This window comes from Helicoverpa zea, chromosome 5 (genome assembly GCF_022581195.2).
Source record: "Helicoverpa zea isolate HzStark_Cry1AcR chromosome 5, ilHelZeax1.1, whole genome shotgun sequence".
NCBI classification, from domain to species: domain Eukaryota; kingdom Metazoa; phylum Arthropoda; class Insecta; order Lepidoptera; family Noctuidae; genus Helicoverpa; species Helicoverpa zea.
The window spans coordinates 11,193,842-11,215,143 of NC_061456.1; the positions used below are offsets into that span (position 1 = coordinate 11,193,842).

Consider the following 21,302-nt stretch of genomic DNA (forward strand, 5'->3'; position numbering starts at 1 on the left):
TGAAGAAGGAGCATCGATATCAAATAATCATTAGGTATAGACTTTATTTCTAGAACTAATATCTCATTATAAGGGTAATAATGTTCGGTAGTAAGGAAGCTATATTATTTGTCTAAGGAATCTATAGGTACCTAAGCACATCATAACATCGGTTAAAGACAAAACATCGTAGGATATTAATGTACCTACTTTCTAGGTGTTTCAAAATATTTTCAAAGACCTTCACATTTTCTTTATATATTGTCATTAAATAGGATCTGCGATCACCTGCATTCTACTGCCGGTTAGTCGGCTGATAGATCAGGCTCATTATATAGTATCGAGATGAATGAACACATTACAAAGGTCAGGTATCCGGCCAGTATAAGGCATAAGGTATTGAGAATATGATAAGTTTAGGCAATGGCTCTAATTAATCATCAATATGCATATATCGATACGTTCATATTTACACTAGTATCTATCTACATACAAACAATGCATAGTTTACATACCCCACATCGGTCCAAACACCAAACAGACCACAGTCAAAACGAGACATATACGCAGTCTTCTATTATTCGGGCCTTTCTTGAAAGCAATCTCAACGGTCTCTTTTAGACTGTGGAAGTCGAAAAACTCCAGAAGAAAACCGGTACAACCAGTTCGTTTCACCTAAAAATTGTATGAAAGTCTAGTAATTTTGTCTAGCAAAGTGCACTCAAAAGATTCGTCAAGAAATCATAAGTACAATAATAGTCTAGGTTCGTACATAAGAACCGTTATCTTTAGTCATAACACAATAATAATAGAACTGATTGATAGCAAACTATCTGAAGAGTAAGTAACAAAACAAATAGATACAAACCTTGTCTTTGTTCTCGAGCCAAGTGTGATCGTCAATAAAGAACAACACATAACAGAAATTGATAAACTGCAATAGAGCAGATATAGAGAATACTCCATAGTATCCTAGATATCGTAATAAGATGCCACTCAAGCCCATTCCTATGGGAAATCCTACTGTCATACATAAGTTCAGCAGCCCCATTCGGAATGTCCTTGTATCTTTAGAAGTGATGTCGCCTAAATAACTAAAAGTACCGAGGAACATCGTGTACCATCCTCCGGTCAGAGATGGGAATATGACCTCCATAAACACCGTCCATTCCACTGGGACTTCATAGAAGAAGTACGTGTTTATCATGTTTAATACACACGTCATGAACTCCCCGAAGATTGGCATCAACATACATATCTTTCGCTTCCCTGTTTTGTCGCTCCATGCTCCTATGAAGAGCATCAAGAGTGTCGGTACTGCTGTATGTACAACACTTTTCCATGCTTGCACTGATGCTATCAGTTTCTGTACTTCTTCTTCTTCAAATGTGTAATTGGCGCGCTTTCTCAGCCTCAGAGCAGTGCACGCTCCATCGCCGAATCCTAAGTTAACCATGCATGCTTTCTCTAAATTCAAATTCTGCGTCGCTAACATAGCCAACACACTCGGCATCACAAATAGAGCTAAAACCGGTTCTACCGTTATATTCGATTTAATGAATTTCATCTTCTCAAAAAAGGTCATATTTTGCGTGTCATTCTTAGCTTCTGTTTTAAGAGGCAGCTCCTCCGTCGTCTCTTCGCGAGACATTTTCTCGTCAGTCTTTTCTGTTTTATCCATTTTCGTAGTTTTCTATCGACGTGCTTTATAAAATTTCAAATATAAAATCAATACTCACTGGAGATTGAAATACGGAACAAGGAATGTATACCTCGCCTGAGATCCGAGTAAATCTTCAAAGTTGGGTCACATTGTGGTTATATTGGAGAGCACATCCTCACAGCACCAAGATAAATACAGTATAATATTGAATTACTGGTAAGCCGGCGGCGCTGGGTCGTCGCTAGCGTCCTATTGTTCGTCTGTATGTAAGCAAACACTCTTATGTTGCCATATCAGTCTTTAATGCGTCCACAAACACACTCGGAGAAATCGAAAATAAACTTAACACGTTACTGAAGTCAAACAGTGGGCGATCCGTCGCGTACTGTCACTATGTTAATGTAAACATCCGATTGTTTTCGCGTTAAAAATTCGAATAAAAGCCAAGTTGAAACTCGACAGGTTTTTATTAAACATTCACACTTTATTCAAAACACTGTATAATGTCCAATAACACTTTCACTAATAATAAATGCTTTGAGTTGGATGTCTGGCGCTATACGTCTTTATTGACGTTCTCCATCTCGGCGACTTGTTTGGTGTCCTCCCTTTGTTCGAAATACATCCATCTGAAACGAATGAATGGACTATTATCGTTTCGAGAGGAAAATGTCAATAGTACACTTGTGACGAGTGTAAGGATCGATTGTAAAATGCTCTGATGGACAATTTCGAAAGCGTAATATAAAATGTGATATCGTGTACAGTCGCGGAGAGAAGTTTTTGTACTGAAACCTGTTTGCGTTTAGTTGTTATTTTTTACTTCCTCGTCGCGTGTTTAGCATTGTAATAAAAAAGCTACTCAGTGGTCATCACTAGATGTTTCCTATTTAATATTGAATGTCGATTGGTTGTGGATTGTAGCTATTAATGTAACGATGCAATTTGGAGGTTTTAAAGCTAAATGGATTTGAATGTTCCGAGTACTAATCATAGTTTTTTAGTTTTGTTTTTAATTCGGTAAAATAATGCAGTCTCCCATTAAAATTTAGCGAGACCTGTTTGCGTCGAAACCGCAAATAATTTTAGCCGCAAATTATTTTCTGCCAGACCATGTTTCTAATAATATTTTGAACAGATTGTAAACATTTTGAACTAAGTTTAAGCAGCCAGATGTGGCCTTAAGTTTCTTGTTTTATCACTTAAATCGATATTGACAAGTACAGGGTTATACTCTTACTACGTAGATAGTAGTTTTGGCAAACTTTAGTACTAAGTTTGTTGTTATTGGGCCTGCATTGACCACAAATGCCTATAAATAGCGAAAGGGTATAGTTTACGCCGATTTTAGAAGCTAACTTTATGGAGGTATTGTTATGTTTTCACATAAAATCGGTGTGATAAATAAAATATTATATCTTAAGGTTTAGTAGTGTTGCAAAAGGTTATTTAGTTAATTATTAATTTTGACTCAAACTGAGTTTTAGGGTGGTAAGGAGAGGTGATCAAGATACAAAAGTTTCAATTTACAAATTATAAAGTATAATAGAAAATTGATATTTTAGCGCTCTTTACGTTATTATACAATTCATCTTGATTATGAGGGACATATAATTATTTCTGACATGCTCGTAACCGTGAAGGTTAATGAGCAAAAACTATACCTAGCCTAGGTATTGCAGATTTTATTTCATGTTGTATGTTATTTTGTTTAAAAAAAAAACACCATAATTTTATAACATTGTGATTTAAATAAAATTAAGTAAATATATTTTAGACACCAATGGCTGATAAAAAGGTGAAGGAAAACATCTTGAGAAAACCTGGACTATAAAGTCTGAAATCACCAACCCGCATTGAGCAAGCGTGGTGATTAATGCTCAATCCTTCTCCGCGTGAGAGGAGGCCTGTGCCCAGCAGTGAGACGATAAAAAGGCTGTAACTATAACTGTAACTGTAAGTAAATACATAAAAGTGGTGTATGAATTCTCTTCATAACTGTACCTTTCTACAAGTAATGCACGGTATTACCCACTTAAAGTAATCTTTTAAGGGAAATGACGAAATGAAACAATTGACCGTTTATGTCTCATAACATTGGCATGTTCTACCGCTGGTTTCAAACGTTGGCTCCAACATTATTTGTCCAACGTGTGTATCTACCACGAACCGACTAATGTCAAGGACCAAGAATATGGTACATAGTAGGTCTCAATAATCCAAAAATCTAAACATACCAATTATATTGTGTAAGATTTATTCAAAATTTGCATTAGATACGATGTTTCAGTAGTTGTTCGTGCTACTTCTTACATCTCTATGGTGGTATCCTAAGAGTCTGAGAACACAATAAAATTCTCTCACCAACATTGAAACATTGATAGTTGGCCATTTTATTGGTTACCAACAGTAGCCATTTAACAGCTTTGGAATATTATTGGCGCCAATATTTGGAGTGTTTCGGTCATTGTCTATTACTGATCTATGTGGCTATCAGAGTAACACTTGAGTGGACACAAGGCTGGTATCGGATACCGTGACGATACTGTACCAGTACTTAGTACATTTGTGATCACGTCTGAATTTAATTAAGCAAGATTTTTAAACTGTTATAATTTCTTCTGTGCTGTGCTCCAGGCAACTGAAGAAAAAAAAGGTAAAAGTACTTTAAAATAACCTGGTGACTTGAAATCTTGAGTGTCTATGGTACCCAATCTTTAGGTGGAAGACCATTGAAAGTAGGTACTGAGAACCTCCTATTTGTTACGATGGTTACATACATTTTAATTACCTCTTTTTTCTAACCGAACCTCACTACCTATAAGTAGAATTTTTTTGTATCTAGTCATAACATACCTCCGTATAGACGTCCAGTTTTTACCTCTATTATTAAATTGTTCATATAATACACAGTAAGTACTTGTCTTTGTTTGTGCATATACATAACGACTTTACCGTGTACTGACAATCAAATATCATCAGTACACATCAATATCATGTGCGAAGGTCAAAAGCAAAAACGTGCAAAAACATAGAACGTCTTCATTGTATGGGAATTTTTAAATTTAATATTTTTACGTAAATAGTCACCTAGTTAGCTTAAGGTATAATTCTTATTATGTTTTTGTGGTACTTTCAGCTCTTTCAGCTCAGTTACTAACAGAGAAATTTCTTCGATTTTTCTTAGATGTTTTTCATTTTGTTGCAGATCAACATTTATAAACAAATGTGGTACCTAATACGTGTTAGACATCGCTGCGAGGGATTTGCTAAAGTTTTCTAATCTATTTTTCGATGAGGAAATAATAACACCAACATGCTAATTCTGTTAATTCCTAGTAAATTGAAGCTATAAAAACCGGATCTAAGTTTTTTCTTAGAATTCCCACCATCGCAGGTTTTTAAAGTAGGTATACAGGATGGTGTTAATCGTAAGTGTTTACAAAGGCTTGCAGTTATATTTTGGCCCGGACGATGAATAAAGTCAAATTAAGAATTATGTAATTAATATACCTACTACTATCTGACTAATAATAATATAAGTTTTTGTTTTTTTATGACAACTGTAATGGTACGTTCACACGCGCGCGTTCAAATCGACATTCAACGGGCACAGTCACGTTCACGAGCGTGTAAACGGTACGCCCGAGCCCGTGAACGTGCCCGTGCCCGTGAATGCCGCGAACCGGTCGAGTGTCGGTTTTTTGGCAAAGTTCAAAGGATGAATGTGCGGGCGCCCGGCGACTGTTTACACGCGCGCGGGCAGTCAGTCTCTCCTGCGCTTTCGTGACGATTAAACGTTCTAAGAAAGTCGCTACGATCGGAGATTACAACATGGCGGAATGGTTAACGTCGTTCATCATTTTGATTCTTTTTCCAATAAAAATAAGTTAATCCAAAGGCTATGACAGCAACAACACCGAGATCCTCTCTGCTCGCCATTCTTGCACTGACTGACATGACGGCGCGCGTGTGAACAGCTTGAATGTCCACCTGCCCGCGACGGGCTGCACGCCGCGCAGCCCCCCAGGCAGCCCGCCGGGCTGCGCGGCGCGCGTTTAAACGTAGCATAACATTTTATTATGTCAGTGTTATTTTGTAAATCAATTAAGTTGTTCGAAGTAGAAGTCTTCGTTGAAAATACACAGCTGAGTTCTCTCGATCACGATTTGATGAACGATTCACAGAATTGTAGGGATCGACTGAGATATTGCGAACGATTCCGATAAATCTGTTGATCTTTCTTGTTTATACTGACGCTGTATTAGAAAAATAAAAGAATATAATATAGAGGAATAAATAACAGAACCAATAAAATGCGTTTTCGTCAACGCACAGAATTTGTTTTTGTAAGAATTCAGTTCTTTTTCGAGTTGTTTTTATTCTGATTCAATTCAACTGATAGAAACAGCATATTATTTGATTGTCTATATAAGAACATCCTGTATATGATCTTGTTGTATGTGGACTGATCAAAGTGTGTTAATATAAACCACAGAATAAGTTAAGAATGATGCAGCATTTTTGGTGATAATTTCGTAATCATGAATTAATTAATTATAACAAACTATGGAACTTTTACAACATTATAAAAAGAAGCATTTTCCTCCTTTTTATTTTTGTAAATATGTAGGTATGTATTAGATTTAATTTGTAATCCAAACTAATATTATAAATGCGAAAGTAACTCTGTCTGTCTGTCTGTCTGTCTTTCTGTCTGTCTGTCTGTCTTTTCTTCACGCCTAAACTACTGAACCGATTTGTGTGAAATTTGGTACAGACATAGTTTGAAACTTGTGAAAGGACATAGGATAGTTTTTATTACAAAAATAAAAATAAAAAAATAAAATTTATTACGGACATACAGTGCCATCTATTGGTCAAATGTCGAACTGTTCCTATGCTCCGTAGATAGATGGCGTTAATCGCGCAATGGTGTCATTACACGTGTTCGGTTCATGTTATTGTTTTAATTCGTCGGAAAATCCATCAGAAAAATGCAAATAAACAGTAAAAAGGTGTAAAAAAATTAATATTAATTTAATAAAAGTTTTACTACAAAGAACTAACGGAGTATAGATAATTCTATTAGTCTATTGGATGAAATTTGGTACAGACATAGTTTGGAACTCGAGAAAGGGCATAGGATAGTTTTTATCCCAAAAATCCTGCGGGAGCGGGAACTTCTCAAAAATCCCGCGAGATCGGGAACTATGTGGGTAAAACCAAAAATCTGCCGGAAGTCACTATTCCACGCGAACGAAGTCGCGGGCAAAAGCTAGTATAGGCATGAATTTAGAAGAATAATTGCTTGGTTTGTCTCTGCCCTATAGGCTCCAGACCTACTGAACCTAAAAATCTTTGACGGTTGGAAAGCTACACTATCCCCTATTGACATAGGCTATAGTATATCCTAGTACGGGTAGAGGATCACTGGGACGCAAGTAGGTATACAATACACAGCTAGTATCCAATCATCCAATAAAATTTATAGTGATGCAGAGGAATACTTCAACGCCTACTTGTTGTTCTTAATTATAAATATTTTAGTTTTTAAAGATAGTTTCAGTTTATTTATATAGTGTGTAAATATATAAAATAAATAATAATTACCCAAATATAGCCACAGCAGGTACAGTCATGGCCGCGCCCAGCAGGAACACAGCGCCCGGGAGTACAGTCAGCGTCGCCATGTAGACCCGGGAGTATAGTGGACCGTAGACCAGAGGCATCATGGCCTCTGCTAGACCGAAGAGGGAGTTCACTTTACCTGTGGAGGGAAATAGGGTTTAGAATGTAAATTGTAGAGTTGTGTATGTGAGGCTTTTTACTCAGGTTAAGGTACGTTTTGGATCAAAACTTCAGCAGTACGTGCCTTCAGCGGTTGGCAGTTGCAGCCGGCAGCTTCCCCCCAAAACGTACTTTTATGGTAAATAGCTGATTAAAATTGAAAAGTAAATACCTATATCTAGCTTTAGGAATGCGTTCGAAATAATCAGAACTCCGCCTTTGTTGTGAGAAATTGACTTATATATACTTACTAATTGTTAATTGAGTTATACGTAGCTTCAGAAATACGCATAGCAAGACTTCTAGACAAATTCCTTATCATAAAACCCATTTCTACCAACAGCAAAGACGACCAAAATCCCCGTGAAATTCCCATACATTTTTTTTAAAGAAACCCTGTTAACCGCGTCTCTTAAACCCCTGGAGCACTGACCCTATAACAATATGTTGACCTCACTCCTAAAGTCCTGCCTACCCAATTACTCGCTATACTGAGTTCCGCACATGGAGAACAAAATCTCTAGCGGAGGTGCCATAATGGAAAATCTCCTAAAAAATGCGGGTGAATAGGGCACGAGGAACGTTACTGTCTTCGTCCTTCTTTGGACACAATAATTTTTCGTAATACCAAAAATCGTTGACAACAGATGTGTCAAAGAACTCAAACGCCTCGTTAGCTCACTCGTAACTGATCGCTTTCGGTCATGCCCACCGTACGTATTGACTTACAGGCGCCTGACCTATCTACATTAAGTATAGCATCTCCACTCTTTATGTACTCTGTGGATCCTCATATCCCCGGAATCTGTCGCGAAATGATTCCGCTTAACTTGAGGTTAGCTTAAGGTCAAGAGGGACCATGTTTAATGACGCGCTTTGGACCTCTCCCAGGGCTCTAATACGTTCAATGTTAAGTTCCATTAACTTAAGTTTAATTAGGTAAAGTTTACATTTTGTTTTGGTGGGATTGAAGGTGGAAGTGGTGGGGGACGCGAGTATTTAAAGATCACGTCTTGACGACTGTATGAAACTATTTATTAAAGTGTCCGAAGAAATAAGTAGTTGATTGCCTTTTCTGGTTTTAAGAAATAGCAAAGTTTTGCGTTTAAACAACGTGATCAATAAAATATAAGTAACCACTTTTAAAAAGTTACATGAATTCAATTCCGAGGACAAACATTTCACTACTAAAATATTGGCATCTTTACTTTTCCTTATAAATAAAATTGGTATTATACTGCTACATATTTGATGAATACCTCTACACTCACACAAACATTTTACTATTAAAATGAAACCATCTTTTCTTTTCCTTATAAACAAAATTGGTATTATAATACTACATAATAATATTTTAAAATTCGCGTCATCAGGAATTTATTCATAATATCCATTATAGTCTTAAATAGGTTATTGGCAAGACCCATGACAAATGGATCTCCTGTTTACGCAATAAAAAGATTAAAATAACCACAATAATCCCACTATTACGAACTACTTTTCCTTATCCTTTCAGTATTTCCAAATTTAGATCCGCGCTAAATAATAATTCATGCCGATTGACACGTATTCTACAAATGTTACCTATCTATGAAAAATAGTCATGATGAATAAGTTCGTCATTGTAGTATTTTGTTTTATAATAGGTATGTTTATGCTAAAGTTTAAGCAAAGCAATTTAGGGCATTTTCGGCAATGTAAAGGCCGTATTTGACCTTCGTTTTAGATTAAACTAGGAGCCTGATCTTTTTTTGCGACACTAGTTAAGCATTGACAAACATTGACTGTTCGAACTTTAGAGTATTTATAAGCGAAGGTTTAAATACAGTACCTATATTTCAAAATTAATAATTATGTATAGGCATTCACTTATCGATCTCAGTGGCGTGCACTTGGAGAGGCCTATGTCCAGCAGTGGACTGCGATAGGCTGATAATGATGATGATTCACTTAAAGGAGATATGACATTAAATATGAAACTTACCCAACTCCTCACTGTTGACAAGTTTCGATGCAATGGAACGCATCGCGATGAATGATGTCCCGTTGAAGATTTCTACCAAAGGCGCTGCGACAAATAAGATTATTTTCAACTTTGTTGCTATTATATTTAAAGTACGGATTTATGAAAGATTCTTCAAAAAGAATATACTGTACTTAATCAAGTATTGAAACTATTCAATTATTAGTTAGCAAGATATTTTTTGCCATTATTTGTGTCCATCCTATCATGAAGCTGGCTGATAGAAACATTAACTTTGGCGGTTGCAAATCACTTCAGCAGCGAATTGCAATGAATGAAGTTACTAATAACAATGTGGAACGGAGTTTATAAAGTTAGTATTATTCATTAAAAAGTTCATTACTTAAAGTTTTCTACTATAATTTATAACCAACATATAACTTACCAATATAAATCTCAGTGGTGGTAGTAGCAAACGCGAAGATGAAAGAAGCAAGAATCTTACTGGTGCACGATATTATCCCCACCACCGTGTCATCCAGCTTCATGAAGTCGCTGAAGATGCTGATGGAGAATAGTGTACCTTGGAGAAGAATGAAACAGGTTTAGAGAAGAAGTACTTCTAATAAGACAGTGGCTTAAGCCAACACTGGGTTAAGCTCGCCGTTGTATATAAACTCGGTTTTGTGTGTTAAAAATGTATTTGTGTGCAATTAAGATAATACCTAAAGGCTATGAATAAAATAGGGTAGGATAATTATTTCGATCCTTATACATTGACGTATTGACGTCATACGATTGAAAGAGTTAGATAATTAAGTGTGAGTTTAATTAAGACATTTGGACACCAGGATTATTCTGTAAGGCTGCTAATAAAATAGCTGACTATTTATGACTTTCATTTATTTAATACACTATGGAAGACTTACACCTATGTGAAAAGTAACCAAAGAAAGAATTCATAGACGACCGAATATACAAATACATAATTGAATATTTCATAGTAATATTTAATGGAACCATTTTGTTTAGAGATTTAATTACGCATGTAAATTAAAACTTGCAAAAATATTCAGTATTGCGTTTATGAAATAAAATGAGCAAAAACAATTTATATAATTATCAACAGTGAAAAATAAGTAAACGCCACAAAATACCGAAACGATTTTAATTGCACCTCTCATAATCAATTTTGATTGCAATACAAAATACTTGTATGTCACCAGGATTTCATTCGAATAAATAGTAATAATAAAGAGAGATAATTTCGATATTCCATACCACAGAATTGTAAATCAAATTAGTACAGACACGACAAGTCATCATTGTCAAATTGATATTCTTGATGTGAAGAAAGTTTTCATAATTAAATTACTATAGTAAAACAGAGACTAATTTTACTGTTATAGCCTTTTTATCGTCCCACCGCTGGGCTCAGGCCTCCTCTCACACGGAGAAGGATTGAGCAGTAATCAACATGCTTGCTCAGGTTTCCTCAAGATGTTTTCCTTCACCTTTTTACCAGCCATTGGTGTCTACGATATACTTAGAAAGTACATACAAAAGCGAAGCTGCATTGGTACTTGCCTGAACTGGAATTGAACCCACACCCGTACTCGAGAGATTGGTCTTTACTCACTAGGCCACCACGACTTATTTTATTGCAATTTAATAATAATATGAGAACATAAAAATCATGTGGGTTTTTTTCGGTGCGTACTGTATATCCCTTATATGTAGAGCTTATCTTATAGTTAAAGGATTTCAACCAAATATGTAGGTATAGAAAAGCCGAGCCGAAAATAGATCTCAGTTTCGTGCACTTGGAGAGGCCTATGTCCAGAAGTGGACTGCGATAGGCTTATGATGATGATGCTGATGTAGGTATTAGATACTATTTTGTAATCTGTGTTTTTATGCTTAATATGTTAAAGAACTAATTAACAGGAAAGGAAATTATTACAGAAATAAATTCATGAGTACTAGTACTCAGCGGTTGGACAAGCTATTCGCAACACATTGATAAATCCTGAATCAAATCTATTTACGGTGTAATTAAATTTTCTGTTTTCAGGATACACGATCTGTAAGTAATTTATCGGTATTTTGGGTCTCTTTTAGACAGAATATTCAACAGAGCATAGTAAATTAATGTAGAGGAAATTCAAAACAAATATAGTATTTTAATTAAAACAAATAGACTGTTGTTCATACGATGGAATCTATACCTACTGACATAATAAAGAGGAAACATTTATTGTTTTTTTTTGTACACTAAAAGGCTCCGAAACTATTGAACGATTTTGAAAAACTCGTTCACTTTTGGAAAGCTACAGTCTTCCCGAGCAACATAGGCTATATTTTATCCCGGTCCGGGTAGTAGTTCCCACGGGACGCGAGTGAAATCGCGGGAAAACGGCTTGTTTATATCATAAAATTCAATGCAATATTGTCAATTATGCAAAATCAGAAATCAGAATGAAGTCATTATTATCAGTACCATTTATTTAATTGATCAATCAGTGGTTTCTAGTCAATGGGGCGTTGATTTCAAAACTAGCCAAACATAATGTTTGCGTGCCGATAATTTTTGAACTAATTACAAATTTAAACTAGACCGCAAATCGTGGGATAATTTATTTATGGCAAAATTTATTTGTTTACAGATTTAGCATGTTAATGTTTTGAGTTAATTACTAACAAAGTCATTTGCTTCGAGTTATTTTATGAGCTCCAAAAAAGTAACTTTTGGTTTTCAGTTTTTTTTTTAATTAGTATATTTTTCTAGTTTAATTATATTGTTTTGTCGTAACAAGGTTCATAACTAAAATATTTCGGTTAGTGAGTCTCTTTAGAAGACTTTAGGTTTAAGCCTTGAATAAAGTCTGCACGACACATACACTAAAGATTTTCATAATATTTTTTTTCTATAATATATAACAATCTCTATTTGAATTTTTTGACGCTTTTTAGTTATAGGTAGTGTTTTTTTTGTTTGTTTGTTTTACTAGGATAGTTTTTGATATGTATTGTAAATATGTTAATATCTATGTAAAAAAAAGATAATCACAACATAGCTAGATAATATATATAGTTTTATTATTCAATAAACTGAGTGTATGTAAAATAAGAAGTTTATTTGGTTAAATTAAGGAAGAACAATCTCTGTTAAGAGGTACTTACCCACTAAATTGGTGATGATGCTGTAAGTACAGAACATACTGAACTGCACCTCGTCCCAGTTAAACCTGTACCTCATGAACAGGTACAGCACGTTCATTTCACCTACAAGGCATACAGTTTGTTAGGAAACCCATCATCGACATACGGTGAATTTCTGTAATTTACCTATCTGTTGATTACTGATTGTATTTTAACGTTAGCTGGATAAAATTTATGTGGCAATCTCTAATCGTAAGTGAATGGAGATAGGTTACAGAAATCCGAAAATAATCGGCTAAAATAAAGACATTCATTATTTTTCAGAGAGATTGATTAATTTAGGTTGAAGAGGTATTTGCAACTGGCGTTGAGTCATAAGACTGAGTAAGATGTGTTAAACACTTCCCTTGGAATATACCACCCTCCTTCAAAGTGCAGTCGATTAAAAAGTTGATATTTAACAATCTTCCTATCATTAATTTGTATCATAATATATAGTGTCATTATTTTGTTTAACTTATAGGTTAGGTGTCTTTTACAAACCTCAGTTATAGATTACCATTAATAGCAGGAATCTTTAAATATTTCCCCAGAAATTATATTTTATTTGCACTCGTATTTAGTTATTTAAATATCGGTAGCTATTCCGCTGGTATAATTACTTCCAGCGAAGTGAAGCATCAAAGAACCTTATTTCAAAGAAACAAAATAAATTTGATTATTTGCACACTCCTAATTTAGAACGTAAAGCATTCCTTTCATATCCTTTTACGTTTTCATCGGTCAATAGAAAGTATTTTGTCTTTATTATGTGCAAAAGAAATAATTGTGTAAAACTTGTTACAGGATTTGGAATTCTTAAGAAGTAGCATTTCGTCAATATTATATTTATAAAAAATACAGAATATTTTCTTCAGATTGTGGTCTGCGTTCTTGATTATTGCAGACTAAACAGTCGGCTCACAGTTGAACAAAAATTGCTTGATTGTAGTCAAAGATTTCAGTCATTGTGTTACCGGCTCTAAATTCCTAGCGCTTGTAATGTGCATTCATCTTCATAATGATTTATGAGCCCAAACCAACTTTCGGCCGAAAAAAAGTTTACAGTGTGCACTCTAAACTTTTACGTTTAATACTTAGCTCAGGTATATAAAAATTATGTCTGTTCGAACATAGATAGGAATATTTCCTAAAGCCTAACCTACCAAAGCTCTTCTACTGAGTCTGTTCTCTGTTTGTTTCTATAAATAATTCAGTATAAGTCGGTAGCTACAAGGTACAGGGGATTGGCTCGTATGGTAAATAAACCGCTTTCAATGTTACAACTTTCCTCATATTAGCTACACGAGGCAAGGATTTGCAGGATTGACATAACCTTTGTAACACGTGTACTGTATAATAGCCATAAATGAATAATAAAATTATGTATGTAGTTAGTTGTAGAACTAATTCGGAGATTGTAATATGTTGAGACACGATGTTGAAAACTTCTCATGAGCAAAGACTTTTTGGCTTTAATCTCGGGTAATTTGAAGGTGCATGACGTGAAACTAGTCGGTCGGCTCCGTATCCCTATGTCAAACAATTATTTTATATCAAAACAGCGTGTAAGTATAATGCTACCAACTAACCATGTAGAGGTCCAAATATAACACACACGACGACAATTAGCAACGAGACCCTGAGCCTCCTTCTCCTCGGGCCAGTCCTGAAGGCGACAGTCAGCGTCTCCCGCACGTGGCGCGCGTCGAAGAACGAGCACACCCAGCCTCGGCAGCCCACGGGCTGTTCCTGGAATTTCAAGAAAAAATAATAATGGCGTCCAAGGCTCATTTCGGCTACAGCGGCTGCTCTTATATGAGGAGATCAGCCAACTACGCAGGATATGATAGTGCACAAGCATTCACGCAGACACAAGTGCACTCACTATTCCTTCACTCTTTTAGACCGACACGATCGGAGAGAGATGAGGTGCAGGGCCGACATTTACGTGCTCTCCGATGCACGGGCGAATCAATTACCAACTTCCAGACTACGGGCTGCTTTGTGAAGTTCTAAAACCCACAGTGCTTATCCGGGAATCAAACCCGAGACCACGTGCACAGCAGTCGCGCTTTCGACCACTAGACCAGTGAGGCAGTCAATTAGAAGTAATGAGTGTTTGGTATGGAACCCACGTGGGTTTGTAAACAAGGGGATATGTGGGCATGTCAATGTCATTGTGCCATTTAACATCCTTTAACTAGAGGCCAGTAAGTCTGACACCAGTCTTACTAAGGGGTATCGGGTTGCCCGGGTAACTAGGTTGAGGAGGTCAGATAGGCAGTCTCTCCTTGTAAAACACTGGCACTCAGCTGCATCCAGTAAGACTGGAAGCCGACCCCATAGTTGGGAAAGGCTCGGGAGACGATGATGTGGGTGAATGTCGTTAGAATAGTTTTAGTTGTATCTTTTTGGTATAGTTCTGTTGATAGGTTAGTTTGGTGAAGAAGAGTGCGTTTTTGAAAATTGAATGAAGTTAATCCTTATTAAAACGCATACCCAACCTCAACAGCCCACGGGCTGGAATCATGTTCCTGGAATTAGAAATAATGAGTGTCTGGTACCCACGTGTGTTTGTATACAAGGGGATTATGTGGGCGAATGTCGTTGGGAGGAGAGAAGGTCGAGTCTATATTTTTACAGTTCTGATTATCAGTACAGTCCGATATGACTATCAGTCAGTCTTGAAGAGTTGTAATTTTGGAAATTAATAATATACAAGTTACAGAGGAACAATTATTTCATAAAAAAATATTTGTGCAAAAATAAATACTATACAGGAATGAATTTTAACAAAAAAAACTGGTGGTCCAGAATCGTTAACAGAACATATCTGCATCATCAGTAAAAATTTTTTTTTCATTCTTTTGTCCGCCCTAAAATCAACAAAATATGGATACCAACTATTCTTACGCGCGCCGAGCGGAGCTCCGTCAGTAAACCGGTTTCGCGTTGTCGCCGTGCATACTATGACGATTGTGACCGTACTATCGGTTATAAAATAAACATCTTTCGATATCAATAACTTTTCTTTTTTGTACTAAAACACTACAAAATAAAAATATACGTATCAAACTTATTTAACTATAAGTTGACAAAGTGTGCGCACTGGATAAAATTCATTCCTGTATATAGCGGTAAATTCGTTTGAGTATCGAGGAGGTGCGAAATTGATCGAGGTGTACAGAATGGGTGTAATAACATAAGTTGATGAAAGACTTGCAGAATAGAACTAGGTTTAATTCAGAGGAATTTCTAAGGCTAAATTACAGTTGAGATCTTATCAGCATCTACTGTAATAAACTGAATAAATATGGGTTGTATGTAATCAGCTAAGATTATAGTAGTTCACAATCACAACGAATAATTGTGCATATAGGAAGATAATCAGTTGACCACTAGTTTCTTTCTTCCTGAATAGAAGTCAAGGATTTTGTTAACGTTTCTCATATAATAATCATAAAATAAAAAAGTTTCAAATTATTGATTGGGAATTTGAACGAAAAGACAGTGAAAGGCTATTGTCGTAGGGAGAAATCTTTATCCTCTGAACAAACCTAAACTTTAGAACTTATTAAATGAGTTTATTAAACAAAAATATCAACACCCAATTCATTTTAGATAAACACTAAACAAAGAGACAACGCAGTCACTAGAAATCCCCCGACGTTCATAATACAAAGATAAAATTTAAATTCACATAAATTCATTATAAAGCGTAGTGAATTTAATTTACCCCCGGCCGGGACGAACGAGTGAATAAGTGCAATTTCAGGTTTCAAACAAAATCCCGCAATAATCCCCACTTTATTTTCGTGTAGCCTTTAGCATACAAAATGCACATAGATTGTGTTTACAACGCTTTTGATGAGCAACTGCCAGGGGAGAGATTCGCAAAAAGATAATTTTCAACAAAAAAGATACAATCAAAACTTTGCCGGATGAAAAGAACAAAAAAGACACATTTGGCAAAGTCTACCACAATTTTTCATACGTAACATTTTTACGGCGAAAATCGTAAAATATTACGAACGTACAAAAAACCGGCCAAATGCGAGTCGGACCCGCGCACCGAGGGTTCCGTACAAATGCTGTATAGATAAAAAGTGAGTTTCGCGCCAACCGTTCAGTTTAGAACAATCATAGTTATGGTAATTTCGTGAGAGTCAAAATAGTTAATATTTTTTATTTTATAATATAACTAAAATAGTAGGCCAGTACCTTGTAAAAGTTATTTTATTGAAGTTATTTATAAACAACATTTTATAGTCATCATTCAGAAATCTGATTGAAAATAACTAATTATGTCTTAAAGGTCATGGGGCATATCTGATCCGCTTTGTAAAAAGTGGCGGACATGAATCAAAGTAGTTTTAAATCGTGGAGAATGGTATGACGTTTCTTTGAATATAAATATTTTATTAAAATTCCATGGAGACGAATGTCCAGGATCGTTTGAAAAATATAAAAGACAAGCAGTTTCAGAGGATTGTACAGGTTGCAATGCTAGTTTTTATTGTTAAAGACATTTCATAAAGAAGGAAGGTGCCAATCCGGATGACCAGGATCTGATGAGGATCTGGAAACCCTGAGAAATTGAGGGCAACTCTTAAATATTGTAGGCACGCATCGAGTCATAACCAGACATGTGAGTGTATTTTTGAGGGTACTGGTAAACAGTGAAGGTTTGGAGCTGATTTGATTATGGAGACTACAGAGAGTCAAGGGAACTCCCGAACGGTATGTTGCAACTACCACGTGTTTGGGCTTATTTTATTCGTATTGGCGAAGACTTTCCACAAAGATAGGTTTGACTGCCATTGTGGGATCGACAGCTAAGATCAGATATAGTTATGGGAACTCCTTTACAATTTATAACGTAACCTTGTGTTGGAGCTTATTTTATTTTAGGTGATGAGAATTCACTACTAACTTGGGTTAAAGCAGCCATTGCAGGAATGGGATCTTTTATTTTTGAGGGATTAATCACCTAAAGAGCCCCAGTTTCAGGTTTTTTTCGAAACCGCCTGACGACTTGTAGCTGTCGAATTGTAACAACGACTTCTAGAGAGTAGGATTCGGGGCTGCTGGCTTTACGTTTCTAGAGCCTTGACAAAAGTGTAATTCTGTCCCTTTCTTTGTTTTATAAAGTCGGCATTATTTTATTTTGTAGCATTTTAAAAAACAAATCCAACTTCAAACATATAAAAAAGCAACAAGAAAACAAAAGCAAGAAAGAAATTAAAAAGATGTTAGGTGCATCGGTCTAGAAATCGGTGTCTAGAGGATGCATCTATATTTATTTAACCACCGAGATCTAGACCGATGCATATAAACAGTTTTCTTGTTGTTTTAGAAGTTGTTTTTTTTTTGTAAAAAGTTTTTATTTTTAACTTTTGTGAAAAGTTCTCGTCAATACGAATAATATAAGCCCAAACACGACGTAACTAAACATACCGAGTTCTCTCGACTTTCTCACGTCTCCATCATCAGATAAGCTCTAAACCTTCACTGTTTGATAGTATCACCAGACATACATCTGAGAATCAAGTTTTAATCCTATGCATGCCTACAATTTCTGATAGTTGCCCTCGATTTCTCAGGATTTCCATCATCAGATCCTGACCTGATGACAATGGAAATAAACGGCGAGTATACTCTTTCACTACAAAGAAATGATTTCTCAAATCCGTCAAACGTGGTCGTTTAAATTCCCCATTGAAATGAGGAAAATATTTGATGTTTACACCTGATTTTCTCTAGATTCCCATGGTTCACATTGATGCGACTAATGCCATAGTAAATCAGAGCCTTTATCATTATACTGTGCTATATTTCGTTCGTATCCGCCGTGGGTATGGTTTCCATACTAAGGTGCCCAATGACCTTTGAATGATTTAAAATTTTTCACAGTTTAGAGGCCATTATATTTAAGAAGTGTTTGATATGAATTTCACTTTTTATTCAAAACTTTAATATCTCTACGCGTTCATGTGAAAAAGGGTAGGTAGTAAGTTTATAATTATTAAAAAAATATTTTATGTCATGTAAGCAAAAATAATATTTTAATATTTTATGTAACTTCAAATTTATCATTTTCGCAATTTTTCCTTTATCTGTACTATATAACGTTGCTTCGTGCCGAATTTTAAGATTCTGAGTTCACGGGAAGTACCTTGTAGGTTTTGATTCCCTAGCGTGTGACGGAAATTCGTCTAAGGTGTTGGTAAAACTGCTGTATCTTTTGATCGCGTTAACTTAGAAGTTTGATTTTTCATTGCTTAAAGGGACAATAGACCTAGGTATTTGGTATAAATTTCAATTTGGTACCTTTATTCGTTCCTGAGAAATAAGGTAGTAAGTTTCATTTTATTAAAATATTTTTATTATATTATATAACAAAAAAAATGAGATTTTCGCAATTTTTCCTATATTTGCATTATATAACAATGCTTCATGCCAAATTTCAAGATTCTGAGTTTACGGGAAGTACCCTGTAGGTTTTGATTCCTTTGCGAGTGTCGAGAATTTGTTGAAAATATCGACATAATCCGTTGTATCTTTTGATTGGCTTGGCTTAGAAGCTTGATATTTTCACAGCCTAAAGGGACAATAGACCCGAGTATTTCATGTGAATTTCAGCTTGATACGTCCACGCGTTCTTAAGATAAAGGGTCTTGACAGACAGACAGACAGACAGACAGACAGACGGACAACAAAGTGATCCTATAAGGGTTCCGTTTTTTCCTTTCGAGGTACGGAACCCTAAAAACAGAAAAAAATATATCTCATAGAGTTCGATTCGACGCAACTGCTATCATCAATCACTGTAGAAAAACTATTAAAAATGTGCTGGAAAACGTAACAATGTATCACATGGTGGGTCGAGCAGTATTAGTGACAATGTCAAAGGATCGAAGGGATATAAATCCAAGTCGACACCTATGCGAGCCTCGCGTAAAATCGCTGATTGCGTTACGATGTCCCCCTTCGTTCGAATTTGCGTAGTGGGCGCGCGGCAATTTATCACTTAGACATAGGACTAACCGGGCTGTCGTGCTACTCTGCAAATGATGTATGGCCTCAACGCGCCTTATCGGGACACATTCCAATACTCCATTAACCCTAGACTTTGATCTAAAATCTGTCAGCAGTAATAAGGACCCCCATTAATTATTCCCGCCAAAATTAACGAAGATACAGTACTATGTTCAATAAATGAAATACTTACTCTTTGTCTATCTGAAGATATGACTGGATCCTTCAATCGTATGTATCCATATATCAAACTCGTCAGATACAGACAGTTTGATATTAAAAATATGCCGTAGTAACCTATTTGTTGCAGCAGTATGCCACTAAGGGACATGCCTATAGGTATTCCGAGGGACATACACAGATTGGCCACTCCTACTCTAAATGTCCTCATTTCTTTCGTCGTTACATCACCAATATAGCTGAATACACCGACGCACACTGTTATCCATCCTCCGGTTAGTGACGGAAACAGATCTGAGAGGGCCGTTATCTCCAAAGGTAGTTCGTAGAAGAAATATGTGTTTAGGATGAAACTCGTGCAGCACAACACTTCCCCTACTATGGGCAATAGTATGCACGCCTTCCTTTTCCCCGTTTTATCGCTCCACGAACCTACAAACAATACTAAAATACACGGAAATGCGGTTTGGACAATATTTTTCCACGCCTGGACTGACGCGGTCAACTTCTGGACTTCTGACTCTTGTAACGTATAGTTCTCTGTTTGCCGCCTATTTAACGCGGAACACACTTCATCATCATACCCTAAGTTAACTCTACATGCTTTTTCCAAATTTAAATTCTGCACTGCAAGTCCTGAGAACACGTTGGACATTATATAACAAGCTATGATGGGCTCCACGGTTATATTCGACCGGATCTGCATTAGCTTCTCCTTAACCCCTGTTCTTTTGGCTTTGGGTTCATCCTTCAAGGGTGTTTCAACTCCGGTCGCCGGCTTCTCAGCCGTCGCGCTTATCCCATTCATGATGTCCAATTTGATCCTTCACTTTAAAGTTCAATCAATCATCGTTAGTGATATTCTTTAACTTGGGTTATGGAGGTTCCCACGAGGTGAGATATCGGAGCGCACATATAGCACTGCGTTCATTGTTCACATATTAGAATCACTCGCTAACAATCACTGGGTATCACTGGTTCTGGTCCACAGCAATCCACTAACGGTGCGATAGTGTCGGCCCGCCGAGCAGACTGAAGGATCCTCTTGTCTTAAGAGTTGATTGGACGGATACGCGTTCGAGTGGTGTCATTAGAGGCAATTGGCCGGGCGTAGTGTCGGCTCACGGCGGCGGACTGGCCCGCAGCCCGCAATACTGCCTGGATCGTCGTCACAACCTTGCAATAAGTAGGCGTTTATCCCATTGGAGCGATCACTGTCATTATATGAAACAGTGGGTACGCGCGCGGCCCTATTAGTGCACGGTCAAGGTACGCTCTATGCGAGGGCGACGATTTTCATTTCGTTTTCATTGTACTGTAGGTTTTTTTCCGAGTGCAGTATGTGGCGGTACAAAGCAAAAGGAAATTGAGGAATTTCATTTTGAAGTTATATTTTCTGTGTCAGAGTTACTTTTTAAAAACATAGTCGAAATTAATTAGGTATTTACCTACAAAGTCACCAATAAAATACAATAGCCCCTGTTT

The 21,302-nt window shown here is 36.4% G+C and overlaps 2 protein-coding genes across 2 annotated transcripts in view; both read right to left on the bottom strand.

Annotated features, from left to right (window-relative positions):
• LOC124630530 (proton-coupled folate transporter-like) overlaps window positions 1-2,429 on the bottom strand; it is an 18,445-nt gene extending 16,016 nt beyond the window's left edge. Inside the window, exons 1-2 of the mRNA XM_047164477.1 lie at window positions 848-2,429; window positions 495-654 (exon numbers count right to left, since the gene is read on the bottom strand). Coding sequence (XP_047020433.1) covers window positions 495-654; window positions 848-1,660 — 973 coding nt within the window. The 5' untranslated portion in view covers window positions 1,661-2,429. The remainder of the gene's footprint in view (window positions 1-494; window positions 655-847) is intronic.
• Window positions 2,091-20,926, bottom strand: LOC124630531 (proton-coupled folate transporter-like). The gene is made up of 7 exons (XM_047164478.1): window positions 19,831-20,926; window positions 14,189-14,348; window positions 12,579-12,680; window positions 9,841-9,978; window positions 9,417-9,500; window positions 7,256-7,412; window positions 2,091-2,271 (listed from the first exon to the last, which is right to left on the bottom strand). Exons 1-7 carry the CDS (start codon window positions 20,623-20,625, stop codon window positions 2,199-2,201), a joined length of 1,509 nt encoding a protein of 502 aa, XP_047020434.1. The 5' UTR covers window positions 20,626-20,926; the 3' UTR covers window positions 2,091-2,198.
• Window positions 20,927-21,302: the final 376 nt, after the last annotated feature.

Coding starts and splice junctions, on each gene's coding strand:
- LOC124630531 (XM_047164478.1), bottom strand. CDS start 20,625: ATGAATGGGATAAGCGCGACGGCTGAGAAGCCGGCGACCGGAGTTGAA. Junction 14,349..19,830: donor TATCTTCAGATAGACAAAGA/GTAAGTATTTCA, acceptor TTGAAATTCCAG/GAACAGCCCGTGGGCTGCCG. Junction 9,979..12,578: donor CATCATCACCAATTTAGTGG/GTAAGTACCTCT, acceptor TTCTTCTCCAAG/GTACACTATTCTCCATCAGC.